The sequence below is a fragment of the Perca fluviatilis genome, chromosome 14, assembly GCF_010015445.1.
Source record: "Perca fluviatilis chromosome 14, GENO_Pfluv_1.0, whole genome shotgun sequence".
In the NCBI taxonomy this organism is placed as follows: Eukaryota; Metazoa; Chordata; class Actinopteri; order Perciformes; family Percidae; genus Perca; species Perca fluviatilis.
This window is the reverse complement of record NC_053125.1, coordinates 11,361,869-11,389,680: the sequence shown is the minus strand read 5'-3', so window position 1 is coordinate 11,389,680 and position 27,812 is coordinate 11,361,869. Positions and strand designations below refer to the sequence as shown.

Here is a 27,812-nt window from a genome sequence, read left to right as displayed (position 1 = left end):
CTTCCTGCAGACTACAGTAAGTAGGAGATTACTCTAATATGTCTACAGGTATGCATGTGTGCCTGTGATATTAATGAACCTTACACAATTGTGTATATATATGCTGTGTCAGCGGTTCCCAAAGTTTTTGGTATGTGGCCCCTTAAAGGAACCCTTTGAATAGTTGTGGAATGTAACTAAGGTACTACTTGTCCTATACTTAAATATTTTCATTTTATGAAGGCCACATGGACATTAGCAGAGAAACCAAAGAGTTGCTCACAGATTGCTTTAACCCTGGTGTTGTCTTCCCGTTGACCATTAACTTGTTGTCCTTCTGGGTCAAAATAAAAAAAGTACTGTTTATGTCCCTTTTTTCAAAGCTTTCTTTATTCATGGTCAATGAACCTAATTTAAATGACATTATAGCTATTTTCTTTAGTTAAAAAAAGCAGAAATCATGATTTCTTCTAACTAATAGTTAAGATCAGAGGATGTTGAGTGGATCACAGACAGGTTTATGTCAAAGTTTAGTCAGGATGCTGTAGACTTTTTTTCCCCAAATGCTATAAAATTGAATAAAACATTCAACCAAAATTCAAAGAAAAGTGATCATTTATTTTACCCTGCGAAAAACATTCTGTTGGTTCTCTACAACGTAAATACATACATTACATCCATGTTATTTGTGGGTCATTTGGTTGAAAGAAACCCATAATTCTCATTTGAAAAAACTTGGAAACGGGTCAAATTTGACCCGAGGACAACACAAGCGTTAATTGATGAAGAGGTGAAGGTATGGAGTATTTCACCCAAAATAAAAAAAAAAAGAATAATTTGAGAAAAGACAGAAACAACATTTCTTCTGATTTTTAAGATTCTTTTTTGGGCATTTTTGGGCCTTTATTGACAGGACAGCTGAAGACATGAAAAGGAAGAGATGGGGGGGATGACATGCAGCAAAGGTACACAGGTCAGAGTCGAACCCGGGCCCGCTGCGTCGAGGAGTAAACCCTCTATATATGTGCGCCTGCTATACCAACTGAGCTATCCGGGTGCCCATTTCTTCCTCATTCTTATGCATTTAATCATCTTGAGCCCCCTGAGATTCAGCCTGGCTGTCAGTGTTGCTAATATGTGGATGTATATGCTTACAATAAACATAGATTTATATTTTTATTTAACAATGTGCTGCAATTCAGAGAAGGCTTATGATTGGATTCCTCTCAACAACACCAGAGTGTCCTATGTGTACTGCTGAAGGCTGTAGTACTCGACACTCATTAAAAGGGCACTCGGCAGATTTTACACATCAAGGTCAATGTAAGCGGCATGGGAAGTAATATGTTGCCCGGAAAACAATTGTATAAAGTCCTCTGTGGCTCCAGAGAAGCCTTCCAAAGTTTAAGAAACAATTACCCGTAGTGATGTCACCAGGGTTATCTCGGCTTGGGTTTAGAGACTGCACATTTTCAATTCAATTGTGTATTAGAACATTATTGATATTGATTTATATATAATTTACTAGGAATGGAGGGTTTATTGGAAGAGACTTCGTAGTTGCATTGTGGGAAGTGTAGGACTTTTGGAGCCTGACTTCATACTATATCTCAGCCTGTTGCTTTTATTTTGACGATTCTTCTTTTTCAAAGTTCCCAAACTTTTATGGAAGTACAATACTATATGAAGTACACATAAAAAGCCGTAAACTTTTAGCAAATAGGCTGAAGGGAGAAAAAAAATCTGTATTGTTGCAGAGCAAAAAGCATATACACTATCATTTTCAATCTAAATTTAAGGAGAAATGCAGACAGACTGGCAAGCAGAGGAACAGAATTAAAACACACCCCTTTTACACAAACTGACTTCCCCCCCCCCCCTCCTCTCTCATTCCTCACTCACTCAGCGCTATCTGACGCTGTCCTTCTTCCTCACACACTCTCCTCTCGGAATCTTCTCAGTTTTTCGCTCCACACAAAACATGCAGGGAGGAGAGGAGGAGGAGAAAAGAAGAAACGCGTCGGAGGCGACAAGAGGGAGAGGAAGCAGAGAAAGTTGGTAGAGGAGCGAGAGGGCAAGAGGAGAGGAGAGGGGTCGACCAGATGGGAGGAAGGAAGGAAGGAAAGGATCTCTCTGCGGGCTCAAGTGCGCGATTAAAGGATTCTACATAAATAAATAATATATGAATCAAAGCCCATAATAAAAAAAAGAGCAGTAGGCGCGCCTCCGCGTTGCGTGGACGCGGACAAGACAGCGGCAGTGCGCGCTGAAAACAGTCAAATCCTGTCTTTCTCTGTTTGGATTTTACTCCTCATGTTCTTCAAATTCTCGGCGAGGTTCACTAACTTCTGAGGTCAGTGTCTGAAAAACTTTCCCTCCCCTCGTCCTTTCAAGTCACTGTCTCCCCGGAAAAGAAAGCCCAGCTCCGGCGTGGAAGTGAAGGAAGGAAGAGCGGGTTTTTTTTTTGTTCCTTCCGAGGAGACCAGCTCGCCGTAGCCGGGGTTTAGGCGTTGGCACCCGGGCAGGGAGTCCCTCGCCATGGCCGGGGCCAAGCCGGGAGTCCACGCGCTGCAGCTCAAACCCGTGTCCGTCCACGAAGCGCTGAAGAAGGGGGGCAAATTCATCAAATGGGACGAGGTGAGAATGCAGTGTTTGAAACTTGTTTTCTTCCCTGTCAGCACTTGTGTCGCCGTTAAAGCCTCAAAGTGAAACGAGTCATTGTTTTTCTGATCAAGAAGTGCTCCTGATGTGATCAACTTAGGACAAGAGACAGACAACATGAGACATGACAGCCTGATTTTGATACCCACTGTTGTGAAGTGACACACAAGACGTGTGCGCGTGTGTGTGTTGGAAAGAAACAAGCACGGATAATGTGTATAAGTAGCCTAATGTGCAGGTGTGCGCATAGCCTCACAAAAATGCGCTGAAAACAGAAGCCCCACTATGCGAGTGTGTGTTTGTCTGATACTCTGGTAGAAAACTCCCTTATAGTTGCCAGCAGTGCTTAAGTGTGTGTGTGTGTGTGTGTGTGTGTGTGTGTGTGTGTGTGTGTGTGTGTGTGTGTGTGTGTGTTGAGTTGAATTCTTGTCAAGCCGGTTTTCCTCGGGCTCAGGTTCAGTTCAGACGACCTTACACCCTCCTCTTCCTCATGTTTCTCTCTCTCTCTCTCTCTCTCTCTCTCTCTCTCTCTCTCTCTCTCTCTCTCTCTCTCTCTGTTTGTACTTGCCCTCTTTATTCCCAGCGGATTAGAGAAGAAAGCACCTGTCTGAGTGCACCTTGAGCGGCAAATCACACTCTGAAATATCACTTTTTGTAATTTTGTTAAAACTTAACCAACATGTTTATCGTATTGTTTTGTTTCTATGACTATTTTGATCATTTCAGCACAAAGGCTCAATTTTTCCTTCCGCGTGTTTCTGTAGAAGCATGTCTGGCAACCCTGACATGCACCGGCCTGTCATTGACCAGTGTGGGGTGTGTTTGTGTGTGTGTGTGTGTTGTGTGTTGTGGTTTTCTGAGACAGAGTGCAGGGCCATTCTGCAATCTTCCCCACAGAGTAAATAGGTGTGTGTCCATGTGTCAGAGCGGCCATCAATGATTAACTGAGTTGCTGACTGACCTAGGTCTTCCAACTCATGCATGTGTGATCGCAATATTGCATGGAAAGGTCCATAGTTCCAATAAGGCTGTTATCATAGGTTTTATCATACTTTTGCAGATATGAGGTCAGGTGTGGTCTTACACACACACACACACACACACACACACACACACACACACACACACACACACACACACACACACACACACACACACACACACACACACACACACACACACACACACACAAAGAAAAAAACGACAATCCTAGTGTTTAATATAAAACCATATGTCAGCAACAGAGCTTCACACACATTGTAATGATGACATGATATGTGTGTGAGCATGTGTGTGTCTGGCCTCAGAAGAAGGGTCTTGTCATGCAAACAGTGCATACCAGGTCCTTATTATTTCCTTTCTTTCACTCACACACACACACACACACACACACACACACACACACACACACACACACACACACACACACACACACACACACACACACACACACACACACACACACACACACACACACACACACACTAACTCTCTCTGTCTCTCTCTCTCAAAGGGAATTCCCAGGAAATGGTTATGCTGGTGATTAAGTGTGTGAACACTCAAAAACATGTGCATGCTTTCTCCTCCTTGTATATCTTTCATCCCCTCTATTTGCTATTGCCCACTAAAGTCAACATATGAATTATGGAGTATACTGTATATGGAGAAAGCGAACACATCTGGGAGAGGAGAGATGAGCGATGGAGAGAAGTAAAATGCCAGTTTTTCAAAATGTACAGTTCATAAAATAATTACAGGAATGCTTTTGTATTTGGGGACAAGATTTCAAAGATGCTCCATTGTTAAACATCATTAAAAATATAATGGCACCCTGGTTGAGATGGAACAGATGTCATCTCTAACCAGTCAGGGCTGTTTCACAATTCAGGATCATACATTCTGCAAAAATCCAGAACACCATGTAAATGTAGAAGAGAAATAATGAACTAATGGACAGTAAAATGAGCTGTTCCAGGGTTCATTCAGTGCAGTTATTCAGCCAGCAACGTAACTGCTGCAAAAACTATGCTTTTCCTGAATGTACAAGAAACTCGCTGAAGAAACAGTATATCCTTCTGTTTTGTCCCATAAAGCCATCTTGCAGATTTTCTGCCACATCCATAACGTAAATGCTGCATAAAAAAGTAAATTAGTCATCCAAGTCTCAGTTTTACCATAATTGCATCCCAAATTTCTTTCAATAATTAATTTTGACTAAATGAATGACAAACGCTATTTAAGTCAGTAAGCAAGTTGTTAATATTGTGTCCTCTGGAGTCCAGCAAATTCTCTGCACACCAAGATAGTGCACAAACAATTAATTAGTCTTTGATTGCTGATCCACAGAAAATTAGCGGGAGGTTATTTATCAACATAAAATCCTTAACGTTCTCTGGTTCCAACTTCGCAAACGTGAGGATTTGCTATACTTTTCTCTGTTGCTGCATTGAGTGTTGTATGATTAAGACAAAACGTGCAACTTGATGACACCTTGAGCTATAGGATATTGTTTGCATTGCTTTTAAATTTTTTTTTTTTTTACTGTTTTCTAACGTTTTTTAGTGGATAAAATTGATGGATTAATGGGTGATCAAAATAATAGTGAGTTGCAGCCCCAAAGTGCAGTTATTCAGCCAACATAGTAATCCTGTTTAGTGACAAATAAACAAATCTCTTACCGAATCCATAAAATAAATGAAGTGTAAAGACAAGACTGTCTGCAAGTTAAGACTGCCAGTCTTCCCAATAATCACCTTATTTGCTACCTTTTGTCATAATGATAATTAATGGCTTGTATAGGTGAATAATTTAGAAAGCTCTTTAACACAGTTATAAGATGATCTTATGCTCCTGGGCTCCATCAAAATACTTAAATGGCTACTTTGCCTATTTCAGTCCACTTCTGTGTCGTCTTTGTGTGGGCACTGTGTTTAGACGATCTGCTGGATGACGCAAAATGCTCCATTTTGTGACATCTGGTGGATTTCAGTAGATCTTGGCTGCTCCAAGCTCCGTACACTGCAGCCACGGAGAGAAAAACACACACACACACACACACACACACACACACACACACACACACTTCATTCAAACACACACACTTCATTCAAACACACTGCCCACACTGCCATGACACAGAGCTGGATTTAAATCTGCAAAATATCTCTTTAAGCATACTAATGTCTCAAACATGAGAAAATAAGAACTTGTTGCACTCAAGTGTTCATTTAAATTTTATTTTGTTGAAGCCTTTTTAACGAGGAAGTGCGTTGAGATGCACATTGAGATGTCTCTTTTACAAAAGAAACCTGGCCAAAACGGCAGGGTAGAGTTAACACAGATTCACTTAAAAAATACATTTACATCTTTCCCACAAAGCAATAGCATACCAGCATAGGGCCTGAGAGATCTTGACTGTTTAATACAGTTGAAGTACTTATGAATTATGGCATTTGAACGCCTGGTGTTTCCATAGCTTGTAAATTATTCCAAAGCCAGGATACATGCAGTTTTTCACAAGTTCATAACAGACTCTAGGGACTCTGAAGGTTATCCATATCAAATGAAGCATGAGTCAGCCTGGCTCTGTTATGCAGAAAAATTGAGAAAATGTACCCCAAATGTGCTGCAGAAATTTTTTTTACCACAGGGAGTTGCATAGAATTTATTAAGGTTCATGTTTAAGATGTATTGATTATTACCTGGACATATAATAAATCCAACTCATTTAGTAAAAGAGCTGCTCGTCTCAAAGCCGTGTTTTCAAAGTTTTCACATGGAGCTCAGTTAGCAAAGTGAGAAAAGAATTAGGACACACACACACACACACACACACACACACACACACACACACACACACACACACACAGAAAGTGCCCGAGGGCAGTGCAGTTTGTTTACATGAAAACCCCGCTTTTCACCCCCGTCCTCATCACTATGTCCTTCCTCCCTCCACACGGCGTATTTCTTTATCTTCTATCTCTTTTCCTCACATCCCTTTATCCTTTAGCCTCGCTTTTTCCTCCTTCACTTTTCAATCCTATACTCATCTGTCGCTGAGCTGCTGCTACACACACACACACACACACACACACACACACACACACACACACACACACACACACACTGATTCATACAGGGCGGAGAAGAAGGAATGCATTGCAAATTGACTATCTTTCTTCTGTGTTTTGGCTTGTGTACACACGTGTTCTCATATGTGTGTTTGTGTGAATGACTTCCTGTTCGAGCTTGTTGTAAGGCTCCAGAGCCAAACCATTTTCTTTCTCTCTCCTTCCTTCCCTGCCTTTCTCCGCCTGCTGCTGCTCCACCCTCTGCAGCCCGGCCACAATTCAATTTAGAAGAATTCCAACTGGAATTCAGTTAAAATTCCTCCTAAACAACCAATTAAGCAAACCGAGACAGACAGCGTGTCTACAGAGCAGCTCTCTGTCAGTGTGCCATAGAGCGCACAAAAGTCAAATACAAGAATCATCTTTACACCTCACATTTACCTGCTCTGTGTTTAATTCAGATGGATTATATTTACACCTGGTATTAAAATACATACAGTACAGGCCAAAAGTTTGGACACACTTTCTCATTCAATGCGTTTACTTTTATTTTTTTATGACTATTTACATTTTAGATTCTCACTGAAGGCATCAAAACTATGAATAAACACATAAGGAATTATGTACTTAACAAAAAAGTGTGAAATAACTGAAAACATGTCTTATATTTTAGATTCTTCAAAGTAGTCACCCTTTGCTTTTTTTATTAATAAGGGAAAAAATTCCACTAATTAACCCTGACAAAGCACACCTGTGAAGGTAAAACCATTTCAGGTGACTACCTCATGAAGCTCTCATTGAGAGAACACCAAGGGTTTGCAAAGTTATCAAAAAAAGCAAAGGGTGGCTACTTTGAGGAATCTAAAATATAAGACATGTTTTCAGTTATTTCACACTTTTTTGTTAAGTACATAATTCCATATGTGTTCGTTCATAGTTTTGATGCCTTCAGTGAGAATCTACAATGTAAATAGTCATGAAAATAAAGGAAACACATTGAATGAGAAGGTGTGTCCAAACTTTTGGCCTGTACTGTACATACATACACACACACACACATCTATCTATCTATCTATCTATCTATCTATCTATCTATCTATCTATCTATCTATCTATCTATCTATCTATCTATCTATCTATCTATCACATTGCACAATAACAAGCAAACCTTGGCTTATAAGCAAAGTCACATTGAAACACTAGTCTCATTAATTGGACCAAGTTTTGGGAATGTTACGGTTTTGGCTCCAGTTCAAAATGCCTGTAACTTCAGTGAAGCATGATAACAAACAAAATGTTGCATTTCAAGGTTGTTTCCTGCAGTTTGTCAGGAATATCAGACCTTACAGACCGCACCGCAGTTCACTTTAAAGTAGCTCAGAACTATCATCTTGGTAACAGTTGATGACAGTGTTGTCCTCAGTGTTTATCAGTACTGTGTTGCCAAACCAAACTTGAAACCTGATCCTGACTAGGCACTTTTGGATCTACTCTTTTGACCACCCCCATCTAGTTTTGAAGCGCCTGCCCACATGTGCATTTTAAATGATCCATGCATGAAAGTTATTTTCCTTCTGATCGTTTGTCGGAATCAGCCAAATATCTACTTCTCAACTACCGTAGAATGTGGTTTGGATTAGAGCTGCACAATATACTGTATCGTTTTTTTTTAATCATCATTCTAATACGAGCTGGCGCATAATATATATATATATATATATATATATATATATATAATATATATATATATATATATATATATATATATATATATAATTTAAAAACAAATAAAAGGAAATCATTTCTAACATTTTACTGAACAAATTGCACATTGAATTAAATATAAAGAGCAGCACTAAAAGGGGATTCAAAAGTTACATTTTGGAAGTGCAGTTTCCCACTTATCTATCTATCTATCTATCTATCTATCTATCTATATATATATATATATATATATATATATATATATATATATATATATATATATATCTCTATATATATATATATATATATATATATATCTCAGTAGGAAACTGAGATATATATATATATATATATAATATATATATATATATCTCAGTAGGAAACTGCACTTCAAAATGTAACTTTTGAATCCCTTTTAGTGCTGCTCTTTATGTTTAATTCAATGTGCAATTTGTTCAGTAAAATGTTAGAAATGATTTCCTTTTATTTGTTTTTAAATTCAACAAGTCATTTGTTGTATTTTAGAAGAATACTAAAAGCAGCAGAAATGCCGAACTGAGTACATTGTAATATGTTATTTATCGCAAGTAATCTCATTATCGTGATATTCAACAAGGTTATCTCATATTTTGCTCATATCGTGCAGCCCTAGTTTGGAGGAATGTCACTGCATCTGAGTCAATTTCAACCTAAAGTATGGTTTATAAAGCTATACCGCAGATGCTCACGCAGGTCGTGAAAGGAACAGTTGGACGTTTTGGGAAACTTGCTTATCCACTTTCTTGTTGAGAGTTTGATGATAAGATCATTACCACTCTCATGTATGTATAGTAAACATAAAGCTGCAGCCAGTTAGCTTAGCATCAAGAATTGGGAAAAAAAGGGGAAACTGTTCATTTTAAAGCAAAATTGCACCCAGATTTGTGCATATGTGGACATTTGAAGACAAAGCTCATAGACTATTATGTTGCATGTTATTTGTTCAGTCGGCTCAAACATTACAACGACTAAACAAAAAAAAGATCAGCTGTTTCCCCGTTTCCGGTCTTTATGCTATTAAGCTAACAATGTGGTAACAATTTAACTCTCAGCAAGAAAGCGAACGAGTTTAAGGGGGCCATTGTTTAACCTCAGTACCAGTTTATTGTTTCCTGGAAATCCATTAAACACTGCCTGACTAATATTTTATTCAAAGGCTGACAAAACATTTTCTTAGAAGTTTTTTTTGTTGTTCCAACACTCACGGGGTGGCTGAAATCTTTCTTTTCCAAACAGATCAGCTGAACCTCCTTTATAATTTTTTTTTCTGTACACGTTCTTCCCCTGCAGGTTGGGACTTGTCCAGCACCTCCTTTTTATCTTCTTGTTTTTTTTTTGTTTTTTTTTTATTCCGGCTTGGCTTTGGCAAGTTCTTCATAAACAGTCACTTTATATTACAACATGAAATGTTTTTATGATGCCACAGCAGCACTGGTGAAAAATGTCCACTGGAGCAGCCTTGAACGATCATTGCTCTCCTAAACTAAGATAAATAATAAAGATATTTTCATAACTGACTCTGCAATGCTCATGTTGCCGACACAACGTGCACTATAGTGGATATATGATGTGTTGAAAGTCCTAACACAAGGCGAGATGGTTTCGTAACGGCTTGGAAAGCATTTGACAGAGAGATGTGAGATGTGACAGGCAATACATCAAAATTAAACCGTTTCTATCCTAAGAAGTAGATCTCTTTTGCAAGCAGAGGTGCTGTGTCATTGTTACTTAATGGGAAAACATAATGCGCTCCACTTGTTCCTGTGTGCCTGTATCATAAATATGGATGACTCAGTTTAGCATTTGATAGACGCGTCCAAGCAATGAGCCACAAATTGTCATTATCAGTCATTGAGTATGTTTACATGCACACTAATATTCCAATCATTCCGAATATGACAATATTCCGAATTTGATACAGGTCATGTAAACGGCATATTCTGGTTGGATATTCCAAATATAGCATTTTCCGATTAAGACGTGGGATATTCCGGTATTATTCAGGTTTTAGAGCGCATATACAGCGCATTCTGAATATGCGTCTCAATCAGGGTTTTTACTGCAGGTTCATGGTCAGCTCTGTGCGTTGCTATGGTTGCTGTACACAAACCAACCAGCCAACAGTTTGCAAGGCTGCCGACCCGATAAGAAGGAGAAACACAGCTACTTCTAAACATTATTAAAGACTTGGATATCAACCGGTTTTGGGATATGCGCACACATCGCTACGCCGACCTTTTCTAAAGCTGGTTGAAGGAATGGAAGAGGGACGCTGTGTTCGCACGGTCCAACAAGTCCGCCGCCGGTGGAATACTTCGTATTTTGCACGGCTACTTGTAAATGGGAATATTTTGCCCGGAAGATTTTGTGCATGTAAACGTAGTCAGTGAAAGGGTAAATGTTTAGGAGATGAGAGTAAGAGGAGGAGGAAGAGCAGGCTTGTGGGAAGGTCTGACGCCGTGCCGAGAAACGCTGCTGACATCCTGACAGAGTGGTGAGAAACGAGGGATGGAGGGAGAGAGAGGTGGAAGGTCAACCACAGCCACATGTTAAGTGTGGGACTGACATCTGGACTGCTCCATCTCTACTCCTCCTCCTTCCACTTATGCAACCTTGTTGCACCTCTGTATCTTATATGTGATCTCTTTCCCATTCTTTCTTTTGCCGTCTTTCTATCACTCTCTCTTCCTCCTTCTATTAGTCTCAGTCTGCTTCCTGTCTCTTAGTTTTGTTTCCCCTCTGTTTTTTTTTCTTTCTGTCTCGTCTTCAGTTTGGATCTCTGTCTGGTCTTGTGTAATAACACTACTATGGCGCTAATTCCGGCGCAAAATGAGCCTCTGGGTTAATAACGTGTACCCAGTCGACCGTTCTCTGGGTCATGTTTTCATGCTAATCGAATGTGCATTTAGCTTGAAACAAGCTAGCGCGAACCGGTGATTAGCTGCCCACGCTACCTTTCGGGGCAGAGGGTAAATCGCTATTTTATACCACTAACAAGGCTCAAAATAGCACCACACTTCCACGGTTGTATAATGAGGGTCCCTACATGTAAACTGAAGCATTGAGAACTTTGTAAGTGTACAGACAGTTTCTTAAAAAGATAGATTATAAAGACAGTAGTGTTCATTTTTACATGCGGGCGCCATCTTGGAAAACAGTCACGATCAGTCGAACGATGTAAACATGAACGCTATTGTCTTTATAATCCATCTTTTTAATAAACTGTCTGTACACTTACCAAGTTCTCAATGCTTCGGTTAACATGTAGGGTTATCACCGTTAATCACCGGTTTGTGCTAGCTTGTTTCAAGCTAAATACACATTTGATTAGCATGAAAACATGTCCCAGAGAACGGTCGACTGGGTACACTGGGTATGTTATTACATAACAAAACATGCACAACAAAACATGCAAGTATTAAATCCTCCTTTCAATACCACTGATATAGTGCCACTTGACCAGCCATGCCAAAACACTTATTTATCAACTTCAATATCCAATGGAAAATAATCTCAGAATGAAATAGCACAACATAAAACACGACACTTTCAAGTCGGAGAGCGGAGTTCACCTCGCGGTGATAACGAAAATACTTTCACCCAGGAAACGCTTGTTCGTCCTCAGGAGTGTTTTAACCATCTTTTTCCTAAACTTAACTAGTTATTTTGGTGCCTAAATTTAACTGTCATCGCAGCATGACGCTAACTTTTTCTGGCTTAACTCCACTACCACGGCGCCTGAAAGGACCGTCATCTGCCGGTGCCTGTAGCCGGCTCACAGTCACCTATTGGCGGCTAAACAACTGCCGTTGGTAGCCGGTGTCCCGGAGCTCTGCAGCGGCTATATACTTTCATTGTGTTCACATTACAGCGCTTTACTTAGTTTAAAATACTTTTTATTTTAGGTATATAATATAGGGCCTATGGTCTGTTGGTGAAGTAGCATTGATCACTTTGAGGGGCGGACACATTTTGTCCCCGGGGATAAAAATAATTCTGCAGAGGCAGGGAAATGTAGACCAGAAAGAGGGAAATCCCACACATCCCCCCCTCCCTGCCTATACAAGTATAAAAATGTTGGATTTACGATGTAGTCGTTAGAACTCGTTCTGATCGGACATAACCCAACCTTACCCCTTGGGGTTCACATCAACAACCGGACAAGGACAGGATCAGTACAGGAGAATGTGACCTCCTGTCTGAAAATAAATCTTGCCACTTCATTTAACTTTATGCAGCACTGGGGTCTTGTTCAGTTGTTAGAACACGGCAGGGTTAGCGGCTCATTTCCTGAGTGGGTGTTGGATCAGATGAAGGTTAAATGACCCCTGTGGGGAAATTAGGTGCTGCAGCACCTAGGGTACATACTGTATGTACTAAAGTTTATGCAAGAAAATCAAACTAACCAAGAGTGTAAACACACCCACAGTACACACTTGGAGTATGTATTGCTGTATGGATAAATCCATCCACCACATACCCTCTACCACTCTACTAAATATTAAGTTTATTGACCTTCTTTTTGTATTATATTCTATGGCTAATTTCCCCTCTCTGGCCTCACTCTTTCCTCTCCTCTCTCTCATTCGAGTCCAAAGGTTACCTACTGTCACCAACTTTTAGCACGTTGCCAAAGCCGCAGCTCAGACGCACTCACACGGAGTGCACACTGGCCCTCTTTCTCACACCACACACACAGTATGACAGACCAAAGATGCACTTTGAGCACTTTTTATCAGTTTCTCTGACTAATAGCTTTCTCCTGACTCACATTATACAACTTACAGAGGGCAGTTTGTAGGAAGAGAGGCAGACTAGCCGTGTGTGTCTCTTTACATGGCCTTTTTTAAGTGGGGCTCATTAGCTAACGTCTGTCCATGTAAGACCTCAGAGGGTGGTCCGTCCACTGAGTGTTTGTTCGACATTATGGTCAGGTAATGACGGTGTTTGTCAGGGTCAGGGCATCTGGAGGAGGTCTGGAGAAAGAGGTGTACTCTTCAACCAATTAAGGAGGAAAAAAGGAGAGAGAGAGAGAGAGAGAGAGAGAGAGAGAGAGAGTTGAAGGGATGATTGACATGGAGGGAAAGACAAACATGAAAGAAAGGAAGAAGGCGAGACTTCAGAAGGTTTCTACATATGGCAGTTAATTAGGGAGTGGAATGAGGTCCTATTATAGACCTACCACCCACTTGCACACAGAAAACACCATAGGATGCATGTTTATGGTGAAACACACTTTTACAGAGCAGTTACACTGAACTACAAAAAGTGGAAAAAGACAATAAATGAATGACAAAGTTTAGTTATCATTAACCTGTTGATTGATTTGATTATTCATTTGATCTATAAAATGTTAGAAAAATAGTGAACAAATGGCCATAGAATTGTGATGACGTCTTCAAATTGTCTGAAACCCAAGCATGTTCAATTTATCAGAATACAAACGATAGAATACCAGCAAATCTTCATGTTTTATAGCCGGAAGCACATATTTGACATTTTTGCCTGATTTAAATGATTAGTTGATGATGAATTGAGTGAAATGAGTGAATAAACATGGAAAGATAATTTATGGGAAGAAACAAGAGAAAGATAGACCAAGTGGAGCGTAACAGATGTGTGTGTCATGGTGAAAGTAAGCAATTGTCATGTATGTAAAACTCAGCAGCCAGAACATGCAAAGTGTGTGTGTGTGTGTGTGTGTGTGTGTGTGTGTGTGTGTGTGTGTGTGTGTGTGTGTGTGTGTGTGTGTGTGTGTGTGTGTGTGTGTGTGTGTGTGTGTGTGTGTGTGTGTGTGTGTGTGTCTAAGACTATATGGGAGATGTCATGGTCACATATATATGGATCACATTCCTCTTGGTAAATTTATATTTTTGTGTCCGGTCACAGTGGAATTCCCCATCGATACTGCAAAGTGTGTATTGTCGAGAGAAGAAGAGAACTAGTGACATAAACTGAGCCTGTTGAGGATAAACCGTTTAATGTTCAATTAATAAGCAAAGTTAAGAGAAGGAGACACCTTATTCACCTCATTTCTACAGAGGCAATTTGAACACTTAGGGTGGGTGCCTGAAGCACTTTGAATATAAAATGTACCTCAAAACATTGTACTACGTACTAACCAGTACTGGCACCATATACACATTCTGCTTAACAAATTAGAATTATTTTCTGTAAAATAGCAATGCCTTCCATAATGTATTCATCCAACATTATAAATATATTTTTGCTTACATTATAATGTTGCCTCGCAGGGGTAATGGAGCATGAAATGGCTGTAAAAAATGTAATGTGAGGGTGCTCATACTGTTTGATTTGTGTGGGTGTGTGTGTGTTTTTTTTGTGTGTTGACCAACTGCAGCAAAGATTACCTAGAATTTTCAAACAACCGTCTCATTTGCCTCCATCGCCCAAGCCAGGCATTTTGATTTGCAAATGATTTGCATTATCATTTCATAGAAAGCGCGGTTGTCTCTGCTAACAAGAATGGACGTTGGTTATGTTTTCAGCACTTTGACTGTGGTAACAACATTCTTCACCTTCCAAACTGGCTGTTTCCAGTTTGTGTTGTAAATTACGTTCCGTTGTCTCACAAAGTCAAACCTAGCAGACAAAAAGGTGCAAATATATGCAAGCTCACAGGCTTCACTGCAAGTTAAAGAACTGCTCAGTGTTGATATCAAACCACCAGCTGAAAAGAGCATCTGACATCAGGTCACAGGCTTTAGATGTTAATCCCAGCGTGAAATTGGAGTTGTACAGTTTTCCACTGATTCCAGCGAGTAAACACAGGTCACAAGTTCAGTGATTTATCGTGCAGTCGGCTTCACATTTGAAGTTAAAGTTAAGCTGTCATATGAAAGCACAGGAAGACATCCTGATAACTTCCCAGCTGGTTGGCGCTACAGAACATCTTGCTGTATAGAAGTAGTCTCATAATCACCTAAGTTAGGAATGCTCTCTTTAAAAAGACTACATTTACTGTGGCTTATTAAGGTCTCATGATGTGGTTGGACTTTGATCTCATGCTCTCTTCTTCTACTCCTGACCTTTTTGTTTCCTTCTCTTTTTCAACCTCCGCCCCCACCCCAATCCCTCTCCTATCCATCTTTTCTCCCATCTTTCTGTCTCTCAAACTATTCTCTCTTTTCCTCTCTGTGTTCCTTCTGTCCTTCTCCCAACCCAAACATTCACCTCTCCTGCTATCTCCTTCTCCGTTAGCCGACTTTGGAGCCTAAACTCAAGGTATGTTCGGCTTAAAATGCACTACAAACGTGCATTTCCTGGGAATGAGACAAAAGTTAAAGCTGAGGAGACTTCTTTAAGGAATAGTTCAACATTTAGGGAAATACACTTATTCGCTTTCTTGCGGAGAGACAGATGACAAGCATTGTTAGCTTAACGTGAGCATAAAAATGGGTAAACAGATAGCCTGGCTCTGTCTGAAGATACCTGTTTTACAACCTACCAATGTTTTGTATCCCTCTATTTAAGCCAAGCATGTAATTTATTGATTTATATCAATTTTTTTATTTTATGCTAGATCATTTTTGTTATGCACAATTTGAAATCATTCCGTCTTGAATAATTATTCAAATATTCAAAAAATTGTACTTTCATGTGGTAAACATGGAACTAATAGTCTACTGGAAATCCCTATACGGCCCATTTGAAACCCACAAATGTTGTTTCCTATTAAGTTTTATGAATGGAATGCCATTTTTAGGCCTAGTGGATGAAATTAAGCTTGGTTGCTAAAAGTTGCATGTTGGGCGATTTGAATAATTAGCATAATAAGCTAATAAAGGTTAGACACTGCAGGTTAATAAGGTATAAAATGTAACTAATACATTAACCTTTCCCAGTTGATTACTTAAGTCAATGTTGGTATTACAAGTTATCTGAAATGTTATGTTTAAGTATGCAAATGAGGCATTCTCTTATTAAATGTGCGTATATTTGCATGCACATCCATCGGCTTAGTTAAAATCATATAGCAGTCATTGGATTTGTTCTACCCCATATTAGGAAATGCAGTTTGTATGTGGTTAGTTGTTAGTGTGTTGAGTTTCTGTGAACTTACTACATTTTATCTTATGGTATGTCAGTGGGAAAGTTTGTGTGGGTTGCCATGCGGATCTTTCTCTCTCTTCCCATCTGATGCCGATGATGATGCTGATATTGATGCTCATGATGACATGTGTACATGAGTCATCTGTCACTGCAATAACAAACAATCTGGATCATCATCGTTGTTTCCCAGGATGTCTGGACAGTATGTTTGTCTGTTGGACCGGAGTATGGCCGCTTACCACTGTAATTACAGAGCCTGTAGATGTGTGTGTTTACATGTGCGGTCATGATATTTTGCGTATAACCCCATAATGATGACGCTAATGACATGTTGATGCAGGCTTCCATCTTCATGCTGGCAAAACTGTGGTTTTTCTGCATCAAAACAGCTGTTGCACCACACATGCACAGAAACCCAACCGATCATTACAGATTGAATGACCGTTTTTCTCTAATGTTTCGTACAGTAGTTCTAATTTTGAATGAAATGTGACAACCTTAACATGTAGTCACCGAGTTAATTGCTCAAATATACATTGCTACAAAGTCGTCGGACTGCTTGAGAAACGATCCGATCGAACTTATTTGGAAGAGAAAATGAAAGCAAATGATACATTTTGTCCCCAATTTCTAAGTTCTCATCCCTCACAATTTACAGAACTTCCTGGTGCATTTTGACCTATCGTACTTTACAGTTGTGCAGTGAGGGATTACAGTGACATTTCAGATGTGCTCACTTTCAGTTATCCCTCTTAATAAAGTGGTTTAGATAATGATACGGCTAAACTCATCATCTGAACACTTATTTTTTGACCCAGTCAGACGTCGCTGTAACAATGTGGACATGTTCCCAGACATCAGCAATGACTTTGGATAGGATTAAGAGAGTGATGGATGTTATTGTTCGTCCCTCTAACATCTCTATTTCTGTTGTTGTCTAGGAGCCCAACAGCGGGCCCCCCACCCTGGTAACCCTGAAAGTTGACCCAGATGGATTCTTTCTCTACTGGACTGGAGGATCCAACCTGGTAAGACACACACACACACACACACACACACACACACACACACACACACACACACACACACACACACACACACACACACACACACACACACACACACACACAGGTTGATTTCAAAGTTGGCCAGATGGACTCACAAAGTATTCACAAAAACAGTGATCTTGTACAAATGGGCCACTCTATAGCAGACCACAATGGATTTTTAATGCACCAATAGGAGTGGTGCCAATATGGACATTACACTTGTTATTTGTTTATTTGAAGTCTACCACAAATCTTCTTCTTCCATCGTCTTTCTAAATAGTTGGTTCTTCTTCCTCTCTCTTTGTGTCTCATTGTCTCTTATTGTGGTTCCATCCAGTCCATTAGTTCAACCAAAATGGCTTTTATCAATTTGTCCCGGCCTTGTTTGCCTCCTCCTTCCCCCTGTTCCTCCTTCTCCCTGATGTCTTTGTGGTCTTCATCCTTTTAGCCCTCCATCTTTTTCCCTCCATCCACCCATACTTCCACCCTCCCCGCCATGTCTTTTGGTGGCTGCGCTCAAGCCATTAGTTTAGTAAGATTGGATTTTAGGCATTTAGCTGACGTGATTAGCCGTAGCAGGATGTAGGGTTTTGAGATGTGCAGATGTAATAAAGGTGTTTTATTTTAATCCCATATACAAAGCAAACCTCCCTTCGTCTCCTCTCGACCTTTAATCTATTATTGGCCATTCATCTGTCCATCTATGGTATGTGTATGTATGTATATATACTCAGCAAAAAAACAAACGTCCTCTCACTTTCAACTGCTTTTATTTTCAGCCAACATACATGCTTAAAACTTTGTATGAACATAACAAAATTCAACTACTAAGAACTAAACTGAACAACGTTTCACAGACATGTGACTAACAGAAATGGAAAAATGTGTCCCTGAACAAAGGATGGTCAAAATCAAAAGTTGCAGAACGTTACAGGGAAGACCTCCTCCTCCCTCATGTGGTACCCTTCCTGCAGGCTCATCCTGACATGACCCTCCAGCATGATAATGCCTCATTCTGTGCACGATTTCCTGCAAGACAGGAAAGATAGTGTTCTGCCATGGCCAGCGAAGAGCCCGGATCTCAATCCCATTGAGCACGTCTGGGACCTGTTGGAACGGAGGGTAAGGGCAAGAACCATGCCCCCCAGAAATGTTCAGGAACTTGCAGGTGCCTTGGTGGAAGAGTGGGGTAACCTCTCACAGCAAGTACTGGCAAACCTGGTGCAGTCCATGAGGAGGAGATGCACTGCAGTACGTAATGCAGCTGGTGGCCACACCAGATACTGACTGTGACTTTTGATTTTGACCATCCTTTGTTCAGGGACACATTTTTCCAAAAGCAGTTGAAAGTGAGAGGACGTTTCTTTTTTTTTACTGTATTTCTGTGCGATGTTGGCCTGGTCAGAACATTCTGTGATGCTTCTCTTGGATCAAATGCCATTTCAAAGCAGCTCAATTAACTCACTCCACCTCCCCATGCCTCCCATCCCAATCTCTCTCTATGTTTTTCATCTTCTCTCTCTCTTACAAATACACACACACTGACCCTCTTTTTTATTTCTGGCTTTCTATTTATCCAAAAGGCATGTATGGAATGACCTGTTGATAGCCAATATTATCATTGCTGTCTGTGTGTGTGTGTGTGTGTGTGTGTGTGTGTGTGTGTGTGTGTGTGTGTGTGTGTGTGTGTGTGTGTGTGTGTGTGTGTGTGTGTGTGTGTGTGTGTGTGTGTGTGTGTGTGTGTGTGTGTGCGTGTGTGTGTGTGTGTGTGTGTGTGTGTGTATCTGGGCCAGAGCACACATCATGCTGTCTGTCTGCACGTGTGTCAGCCTGTGTTCATGCATTCACATAACACACGGAGGCTTGAAATACTCATTTTATCCTGATGCCTGCACATGCACACGCGTATGTGTGCGTGCGCGGCGTTACGTTAATGGGCCATTTGTCGCCCGAGGTGCAGCTGTGACACTGTTTAGCGAGGAGTCAGACCGTCAGGCATTGAATCTTTTCATCGTGGCGATGAAGCCGCTCCACACTCGACTGCAAACGGCTTTATAAAGACACGCCACTAGAACAGCAACAAGTTGTTTAGATGTCACATCACATGTGGTATGGGTAACAAAAAGAGAACAGGAGATGGTAAGAGAGACCGAAAACTGCAGAGAAATCCCTGTGAGCTTATTACAGGAACTTAGGTGAAATATCTCTTAAACTGTCATAATACTGCCATGTCACATTCAATTTAAAACTACAATTTTTAGGTCATCTTCCAGGTGCCTACCTGGAAATGCTAGGATAAAGTCCCAGTGTCACCACAGTTGCCTCATGTGCTGCAGTGTTTGGCTTTACTTACTTACTTACTTTGGGCGTTTCATCTTTGTTATTGTTGGCGTGACTGAGCTGGATTGTGGCCACTATGCTTCAGTAGCGGGAATTCAGCTTACTGTTGGCCACAAAAGCTAGAATAAGCCTCAACATATTCAGCCCACCAAGGCCAATGACAGGGAAATGTGGGTATTTAGACATGTAGAAAAGGAGTCAGGCAGTGACAAATAATGCTAATCCTTTTTTGTCCATTTTTTACAACATTTAAAAGTCCAAAAAGCTCCATTAGTCAATGCTGTGGTGTTTTTGAACAGCGCTTGCCAGAGATCACCAGTCAGTTAAACTTAAAAGGGCCAGTGCTGTGACGTCAGTTTCTTCAACTTTTCTGTGTATTAAGTGTCTAAAATGACGCAGGTTTAAAACTGGTTATAAAATCTGGATAGTAGAAATGGGAATGAAACGGGGAAATGTGTCCTCCACTCTCTCCATTCTCTGCACTGTTCTAAAGTGAAAATAAACTGAATTTATAGATCTAAATATAGACCGTGGCTTTACAGAAGTCCTATTTCAGTGATTTCTGTGATCCCATTGTAGCTTTAAATCAGCGTTGTGGCTCCCCTGGAGATTTCAAACCAGAGCTGAACCGAAAGAGGACACGGCAACACAGATATCCAGCTATTATTAATGAGATCAGTTAATACGCTTTTACACAGATGACAAGGGTATTCTGGATGGAACCCATTTCTCTGAATAGAGGTACCCAAAATATTTGATCTCCAGTGCTCTTCTTTTTACTTTTCATGTCAAGCGATACAGTGTTCAGAGAAAGACACAGTGGGATTCTTTCCATCCGGAGGTGATCAAGATGTATTGTGTCTGCTTTGTAAAAATTCAGGGTCTTGACGGTCAGTGAGTGGAACTGGAGTCATTTTTAAATCCTCGGCAAAGACATGCGAGGACGTCCAAAAGTCTATAACCAAGAAATGTCTTTAGAACTTCTTTTTTTAAACCATGCTCAACTTGAGATGAGAGGGTAGAAAGTATCACTTTGTTTATCAAGGTGAGAAGGACTTTTATTTAGGATGGGCCTATGCATAATAGCTCAGCCTCTGTGGATTTGAGTGTGAAGACTCCGCACATAGAGGACTTTTGAAACAAACGCTCTCTAAAAAAAAAAAAAAATTCTAAATCTAAATTTTAGGCCTTAAAAAGTCTTACATTCTCAGAAGTATTGTGTTCTAGGTCTTAAATAATTTCAAACAGGTCTTAATTAACGTCAATGTAACGCTACCTATGATGCTCATTGAAATGTTCCCGCAGCGCTTTAGAATTCTGTGGTGTTGTAGTTCTTTCTGTCGCTAGTCCAAATATATAATTCGCTGTATTACGACTACAAATGAGACCAACATGCAACTTATATTGCAGCCAATCTTGACACCTGTCTTATAATGCCAATGAGGAAATCGGGGAATTCTTTCAGACAATGTTTCTGGACTCTGACATCTGACTTTGTTTTTGATGTTGTGATATAGGTCTTACATTTCATTCATAATGGTCTTAAAAATGTCTTAAAAGTTAAGACTTTTAAGACATTTGAGTTGGTGAAACCTGCAGAAACCCTGGGTATTTAAAGGAACATGCCGACTTATTGATACTTTAGCTTATTCCCCGTATCCCCCAGAGTTAGACAAGTCCATACATACCCTTCTCATCCGTGCGTGTTGTAACTCTGTCTGACGCCCCCACCGCTAGCCTCGCTTAGCCCAGATCCTGGAGTTAACCAGCTCCAACTAGCCCACTGCTCCCAATAAGTGACTAAATAACGCCAACATGTTCCCATTTACATGTTGTAATTTGTATTGTCACAGCGTGTACAAATAACAAGGTCACATGAGACACAGCCACCTTCTAACCGTATACATACTGGGAACTATATTCTCAGAAAGGGTATGGACTTATCTAACTCTGGGGGATATGGTGAATAAGCTAAAGTCCCAATAAGTCGGCGTGTTCCTTTTTTAAATCAAATATTTTTCCACACCTGCAATTCAATATAATTTCAAAAATGCCCCAATCATTTATTCCTCTCTGACGTTATTTGAACCACTTACCTCTCTCTTCTCACCTTCTCTTTCAGTCTTGAATTTACAAAATTTCCTCTTTAAATCTGGTTTATCTCATTCCCTTTCCTCCTCCATTTTGTACATCCATCTGAATATGTGTCCTTTCACCTTTTCTCCAGGTGCTCCTCCTCGTCCCATCCACCGTCTATTCTCGTTCTCTTCACTTATCTCCATCTGTTTCCTGTCACCTTTCATCTTTGTTTAACATTTTCCTTTAAATAACTCTATCTATATTTCTCTCTTCTTCCAATGTTTCATTTGTTTCCGTCTCGTTCCTGACACCTTTTCTTTGGAACATCATTCACGCTCCCTTTCTTGAGAGCAGTATTCTTCCTGCTCTGCCGGTCAGCTGTGCCTTCTCCATCCTTCTGTGATAATCTTTGACATCTCTCCCTTCCCTTCCTCTCCTCCCTTCCTTTATCCTTTTCTCTGTGTTATCTCCCGCTCTCCATCTTTGTGTAATGTTCAGAGGTTCGGCTTAAAAGACCTCTGACGTGTGTGTGAACTCAGAGCCCAGAATTTCCCATAATGCTTCAGTCAGTGGCGATAACAACCGACTGTCACACACACACACACACACACACACACACACACACACACACACACACACACACACACACACACACACACACACACACACACACACACACACAGTGGCTTGGCAGTGAGGGAGACACACCCCACCATGCACCAGTCTCCACTGTTTTTCTTTCCCTTTTACTCACTCACTGTTCTTCCTTTTCATTCCCGACTCTTTAAATCTGTCCACTCTTTGCACTTGTGTTAAAGTTGTTATTAACATGATTGCCAATACATTTGCAGTTGGAAGAGTTCACTTTATCTAACTGAGGTGCAGCTACGCTCTTTTGATTTATAGGCGTTATCGTTCCTTTGGGTGTTCTGCGGGCATAAATCGAGGTTGGATTTCATAAAAAATATTTAAAAGTAATGACAGCGCGACTCCGTAACATAACATACAGGCCTCGCCAATTGTTAGTGTAACACGGTTGATGCTGTTTGATGTAGCACCTTGGAGAATTATACTCCCACACTGCTAATTTATGCAGTCCAAAGGCAGGTTGGTTCCAAGCGGTTGATTTAATTAAACAGTGCATATTTCACCAGTTTCCAAACATTAAAACTTTCCTGCATAGACGGCATTTTAATGCCTGCCTGTCCAGGAAAAACTTTATCATTGTAGACATTAACATAGTCTTATTGTGTTCATCTTTAAGTCAAAACAGTAAAAAAAACTATCATTCCAAGACGATTGTGATTGGTTAAAAGAAATGCCAATAAACCAGAGCACGTTTTTTGTGTGGACTCACCAGACCCTCCTCCGCAGCGCTGTGGAGGAAGGTCTGGCAAAGCGAGACTACCCCTTCAATGACCCCTAAGGATCCATGGTATCCAGTCTGGAAACCAATTCCCCAATACTGGAGGCAAAGTGCATGCCGGTGGCTGAGGGTTACACAAGATCCACATCCCAAATCCACACATCTGTTACAACAGATGCTTGCACCCTCCTACTAAGCCCGCTGTGTGAGTCCTTTTTCTGTCTTCTAGTCAAACGCTCCTCCACCTCCTCTTTACATTTGCAATCTAAATTTGATGCTTTGAGTATTTAGCAGAGGGACAGACTGTTGGAGGTAAAATAACGGGTTATAAAATAAAATAAATAAAGGGTTCTCTATAGAGGTTGGGAAGGGATCTCAAACTAGAGCCGTCAATCATGTAGCATCGACAAGTTGATTAAAGGAGTAGACTGAACAGTTTGTACATTGTTCCTTTGTGGAAACTGCAGCTGTAATTTTCCGCAGTTTAGAGAAAAAAAATCCCCCCTGGATTCCTCAGAGAGGATAAACCTTGGAGCAAAGTGAATTTCAGTTTCAATACTTCACATCATTTTCTAGCCGTTTTAACCGGCCCTGTATTGCAGATTACAATGCTGTTTTTGACGTGCTTGCACTGTATCTGCGGTTTCCTCTTTATTCTTGTCAATCAAATCTCCATCTTACACTCACTTCTTTGGAAAGTAAACATGTGAGTTACAGAGAATGGTAGGGTTGGGCATCGTTTTGATTTGAACAATTCTGATTCCAATTCCGATTCTTCCTTTTGATTCCGGTTCTTATAGATTGTCGATTTTGATTCTTTGAGGGGTGGAGTTGAAACTGGTCACATTCTTATTTCACAAATAAGAGGAAAGTTTTATTTTGATTCAGTGGTGATTTACAGTTTTACCGCGTTTTTTTTCAATGTAACCTAAAGCCACGCTACAGTAGAGGGGTGGCAGTAGCTCAGTTGGGTTGGGAATGAAGGGTCGCTGGTTCAAGTCCCCGTACGGACCAAAGTACAGAGTGTGGATTGGTAGCTGGAGAGATGCCAGTTCCCCTTCTGGCCACTGCCAAGGTGCTCTTGAGCAAGGCACCCTACCCCACCCAACCGCTCAGGGCGCTGGTCCAGCACTGGCAGCCAACTCACTCTGACATCTCTGTCTTGTGCATGAAGTGTGTGTGTGTGTGTGTGTGTGTGTGTGTGTGTGTGTGTGTGTGTGTGTGTGTGTGTGTGTGTGTGTGTGGTATTTCTAACAAACAGAGTGGAAATTGTAATTTCCCCACTGGGGATCAATAAAAGGTATAAATTAAATGAATTAAAAATTAGAGCGCAGCTTACCGTGCTCCACAGCTGCAACACAACAAGCCCCCTGGCCGCTGCCAAAACTTGCGCATGTTAAATTTGGAACCGATGATCGGATTTGAAACCAAATCTTCCAAATGATTCCAATAAAGAAACAATTCCGATGGAATCATAATTTTTTTGGATTCGATTCCAAGTTGGTTTTAAAGAACAACACAGTGTAAAGCCTGGTCACTACTACATGGCCAAACAGGGCTAACCTGCCCATAGATATATAACCTGCCCAGATGTTAGTCATGGCACCTTGTTTCCCTGTTCAAGAACATTTCTGCAATCATTTTCCACACTGCTGTTGCCAGCACCGATGGTGTGTCAGGTGAAATGCCGTTTCCAATAAACAGACGTTTGATTTAGGGTTGTCCTGGCGGCGCGCAGCCTCACCTGCCAATGGCTAATCCCCCGCCGTCGCTCTGTTTTACTTTGGCCATCCTTTCTTTATCACTTTTGCTGTTGGCTCTTGACCTGTTTCTACACGGCTAATCCACCTTCAATTTTACTTTCTCTCCCCCCTTTTACTTCGCCGTGTCTCCCTGTCACAGGGGCAGCTGGTAGCTGTCAGAGAGATGAGGCAAAAGTTGGTCCTTTTTAGTGTAAACTGAAGGATGACATTTCCTCCCTCGCTGCTCTCCATCTTCTTCTTTTTTTGCTCTTTGTCTGCCACCTCGCTATCTCAATTTTCTCTTTCTCCATCCCTCCCTTTTGCTGCCTTCATCTTCTTCTTCCTCATCTCATCGATGCATTTTCTCACGTGGTCCCTTCCTACCAGAGTTATTGCTCTTTGATTTCTTGTAACAACACTTCTAATCTCGCTCATTCTCTCTCTTGGCGTGGGAAAGTGGGCAGGAAGTTACTCAGACAGGGAGATAGGGGTTCTAGGGAATTTTGTTGCCCCACCCCCCCTCCTCTTCCTCCTACACATTTCCCCTTTTCTCTGAATTCCTCTCTCTCTCCTTCTGTCCTTCCTCCTGTCTTTCCTTTCTTCCGTCCCTCCTACTTTAAGGTCTAGACCTACAGGTTATGTCAATAGCTCCTGGGCTTTAGGACATTTGCCCCCAGGGATGTAATTAAGTTGCAACAGAAGTCCAAATTAGCCTCTAATTGTGTGGAATTGATTTCACATACCTTGGCTAGATTGAGGGGCGGGACACACACAAACCATAAAGATGTAATCTAGTGTGTCAGGTATTACCTGTGATGTGAGTTTAACAAACACCCTAGGGGGGTGCTCCAGTGTCACCACATACAATACTTCCTGGAGTTGCTGGAGATTTGAACTGTTTCAGTCCAGTATGAGGAAAAAAGCGCTGCGAGTGGTTTGGGTTTTTAATAGGGCTGTCAGCATTAATGCATTAATCGCGATGCGATTAAGGGCAGAGCATAACGCGTTTTAATTTTTTTGATCGCGTGCCGCCATTTTATTAATTTATTTTCACTTTACTTGGCTTTGCGTAGTGCCTAACAGGCTACTATTTTGACCCATTGCCGCCCTTTGCCATACTTCCTCGTAACCCATCCTGCTGCTGCAGGCTGCAGGCATGATGGAGAACGACAGCAGCAACACAATTCTGAATGGTGCTTTTTATTTTACAAAACTCCCGGACGGGTCGAAAGCCATAGGCACATTGTGTAAAGCCGAATTAAAATACCACCGAAGCACGTCAAGCTTGTGCTACCACCTACGAGCTAAACATAGTACTGTTAACGTGACTCAGGTTGATGCTAGCGGGCTCAGGCAAAGCACTATTTTGGAGAGTGCTAGTTGCCGGTGCCTTAACGACCGGTATCTACCGGACCAAATAGCAACGCAGATTTTGGTGCCTCATTCCGGTGCCACTGATATACTGCGCTTCTCTCTGATGCTCTGAAACAGACATTACAGGCAACAGAAACATCTCTGCACCGTGCAGCGATAAACACGGTTACAATGCTGACAGCAACACTAAACGGTGTGAAGTTTGTCTGTATTTCACTGTAGAGGATTCCGACACCGGGATGTAACAATCTGCAGCTGCCGTTGTCAGAAAAACACAGACGGTGCGTTCAATGAAACCGGTAACCTACAGCCTCGTGGTGCATTCAAAGTTATCGTTAAATGCCCTTTTCCCATCTGGTGGTTGTTTTTGTCGTTCAACAGCTATTTACTAGTGAAATAAGTTATTGTTATGGTTATTACATTATTATTATATCATTTAATTTTGACCATATGGCCTTAGCAATAAACAAGCTGTTTTTTAATGTCGCCAACTGTTGTTTAGTACCCTTCTTTTCTTTTTTTTTTACTTTCTTAAAGTATCGGTTCAGGCACCATTAAGGTACCGGAAGTGTTTTAAAAGTACTGCTTTAGCACCGGTATCAGAAAAAAAACAATCAATACACAACCCTAATATTGACTCTAGATTCAAATGTGTGACTAGATTCACACATTTTTCTTTTGTTTACAGTAAATACATAAATAATAAACAAATACAAATCTTAATATCAAGTTCATAAAGTCACTTTCTTTGCATTCATTTGATTTCCAATCAAGATACACTGGTAAGAATTGCTTTCCATTGTTAATATGTACTTAAAAACAGTTCTGAAATGCAAAATAATAGAAGTTTAATCATGTGATAAAACATGCGATTAATCGCGATAAACTTTTCAGCGATTAATCGATGAAATTTTTTTTTCGTTTGACAGCCCTAGTTTTTAAATAGGGATATTTGATTTTCAGTATTGATTATGTGTACATTTATCTTTTTGATTAACTGAATGTTTGTTTAAAGGAATAGGACATTTTGAGAAATATTCCTCTCTTGCCGAGAGTTAGCTGAGAAGATCGATGCCCCTGCCATATCCGTCTGTTTACAGCCAGGAGACAACAAGCTTAGTTTAGCATGCAGACTGGAAGCAGGGGGAGCTTGTACAGTCCAAAGGTTAAATAATTATCCCAAAGCTCACTAATTATGGTTATATCTGGTTTGTTTAAGCCATACAAAAAAACTGTCAATTTGTGTTTTTTTAGCGAGGGGGTTATGTGTTGTAGATGCTAGAATGTATATACTGAGTGTAACTGCATGACAACACGGGCATACTGCGTCAACATA

General features: G+C 40.7%; 1 protein-coding gene across 1 annotated transcript in view; it reads left to right on the top strand.

The window, feature by feature from the left end:
* The first annotated feature begins 1,883 nt into the window (after positions 1–1,883).
* Positions 1,884–27,812, top strand: part of plcb3 (phospholipase C, beta 3 (phosphatidylinositol-specific)) — a 55,442-nt gene continuing 29,513 nt past the window's right edge. The window contains exons 1-2 of the mRNA XM_039822729.1: positions 1,884–2,616; positions 17,468–17,554. Of these exons, the coding sequence (XP_039678663.1) occupies positions 2,518–2,616; positions 17,468–17,554 (186 nt within the window). The 5' untranslated portion in view covers positions 1,884–2,517. The remainder of the gene's footprint in view (positions 2,617–17,467; positions 17,555–27,812) is intronic.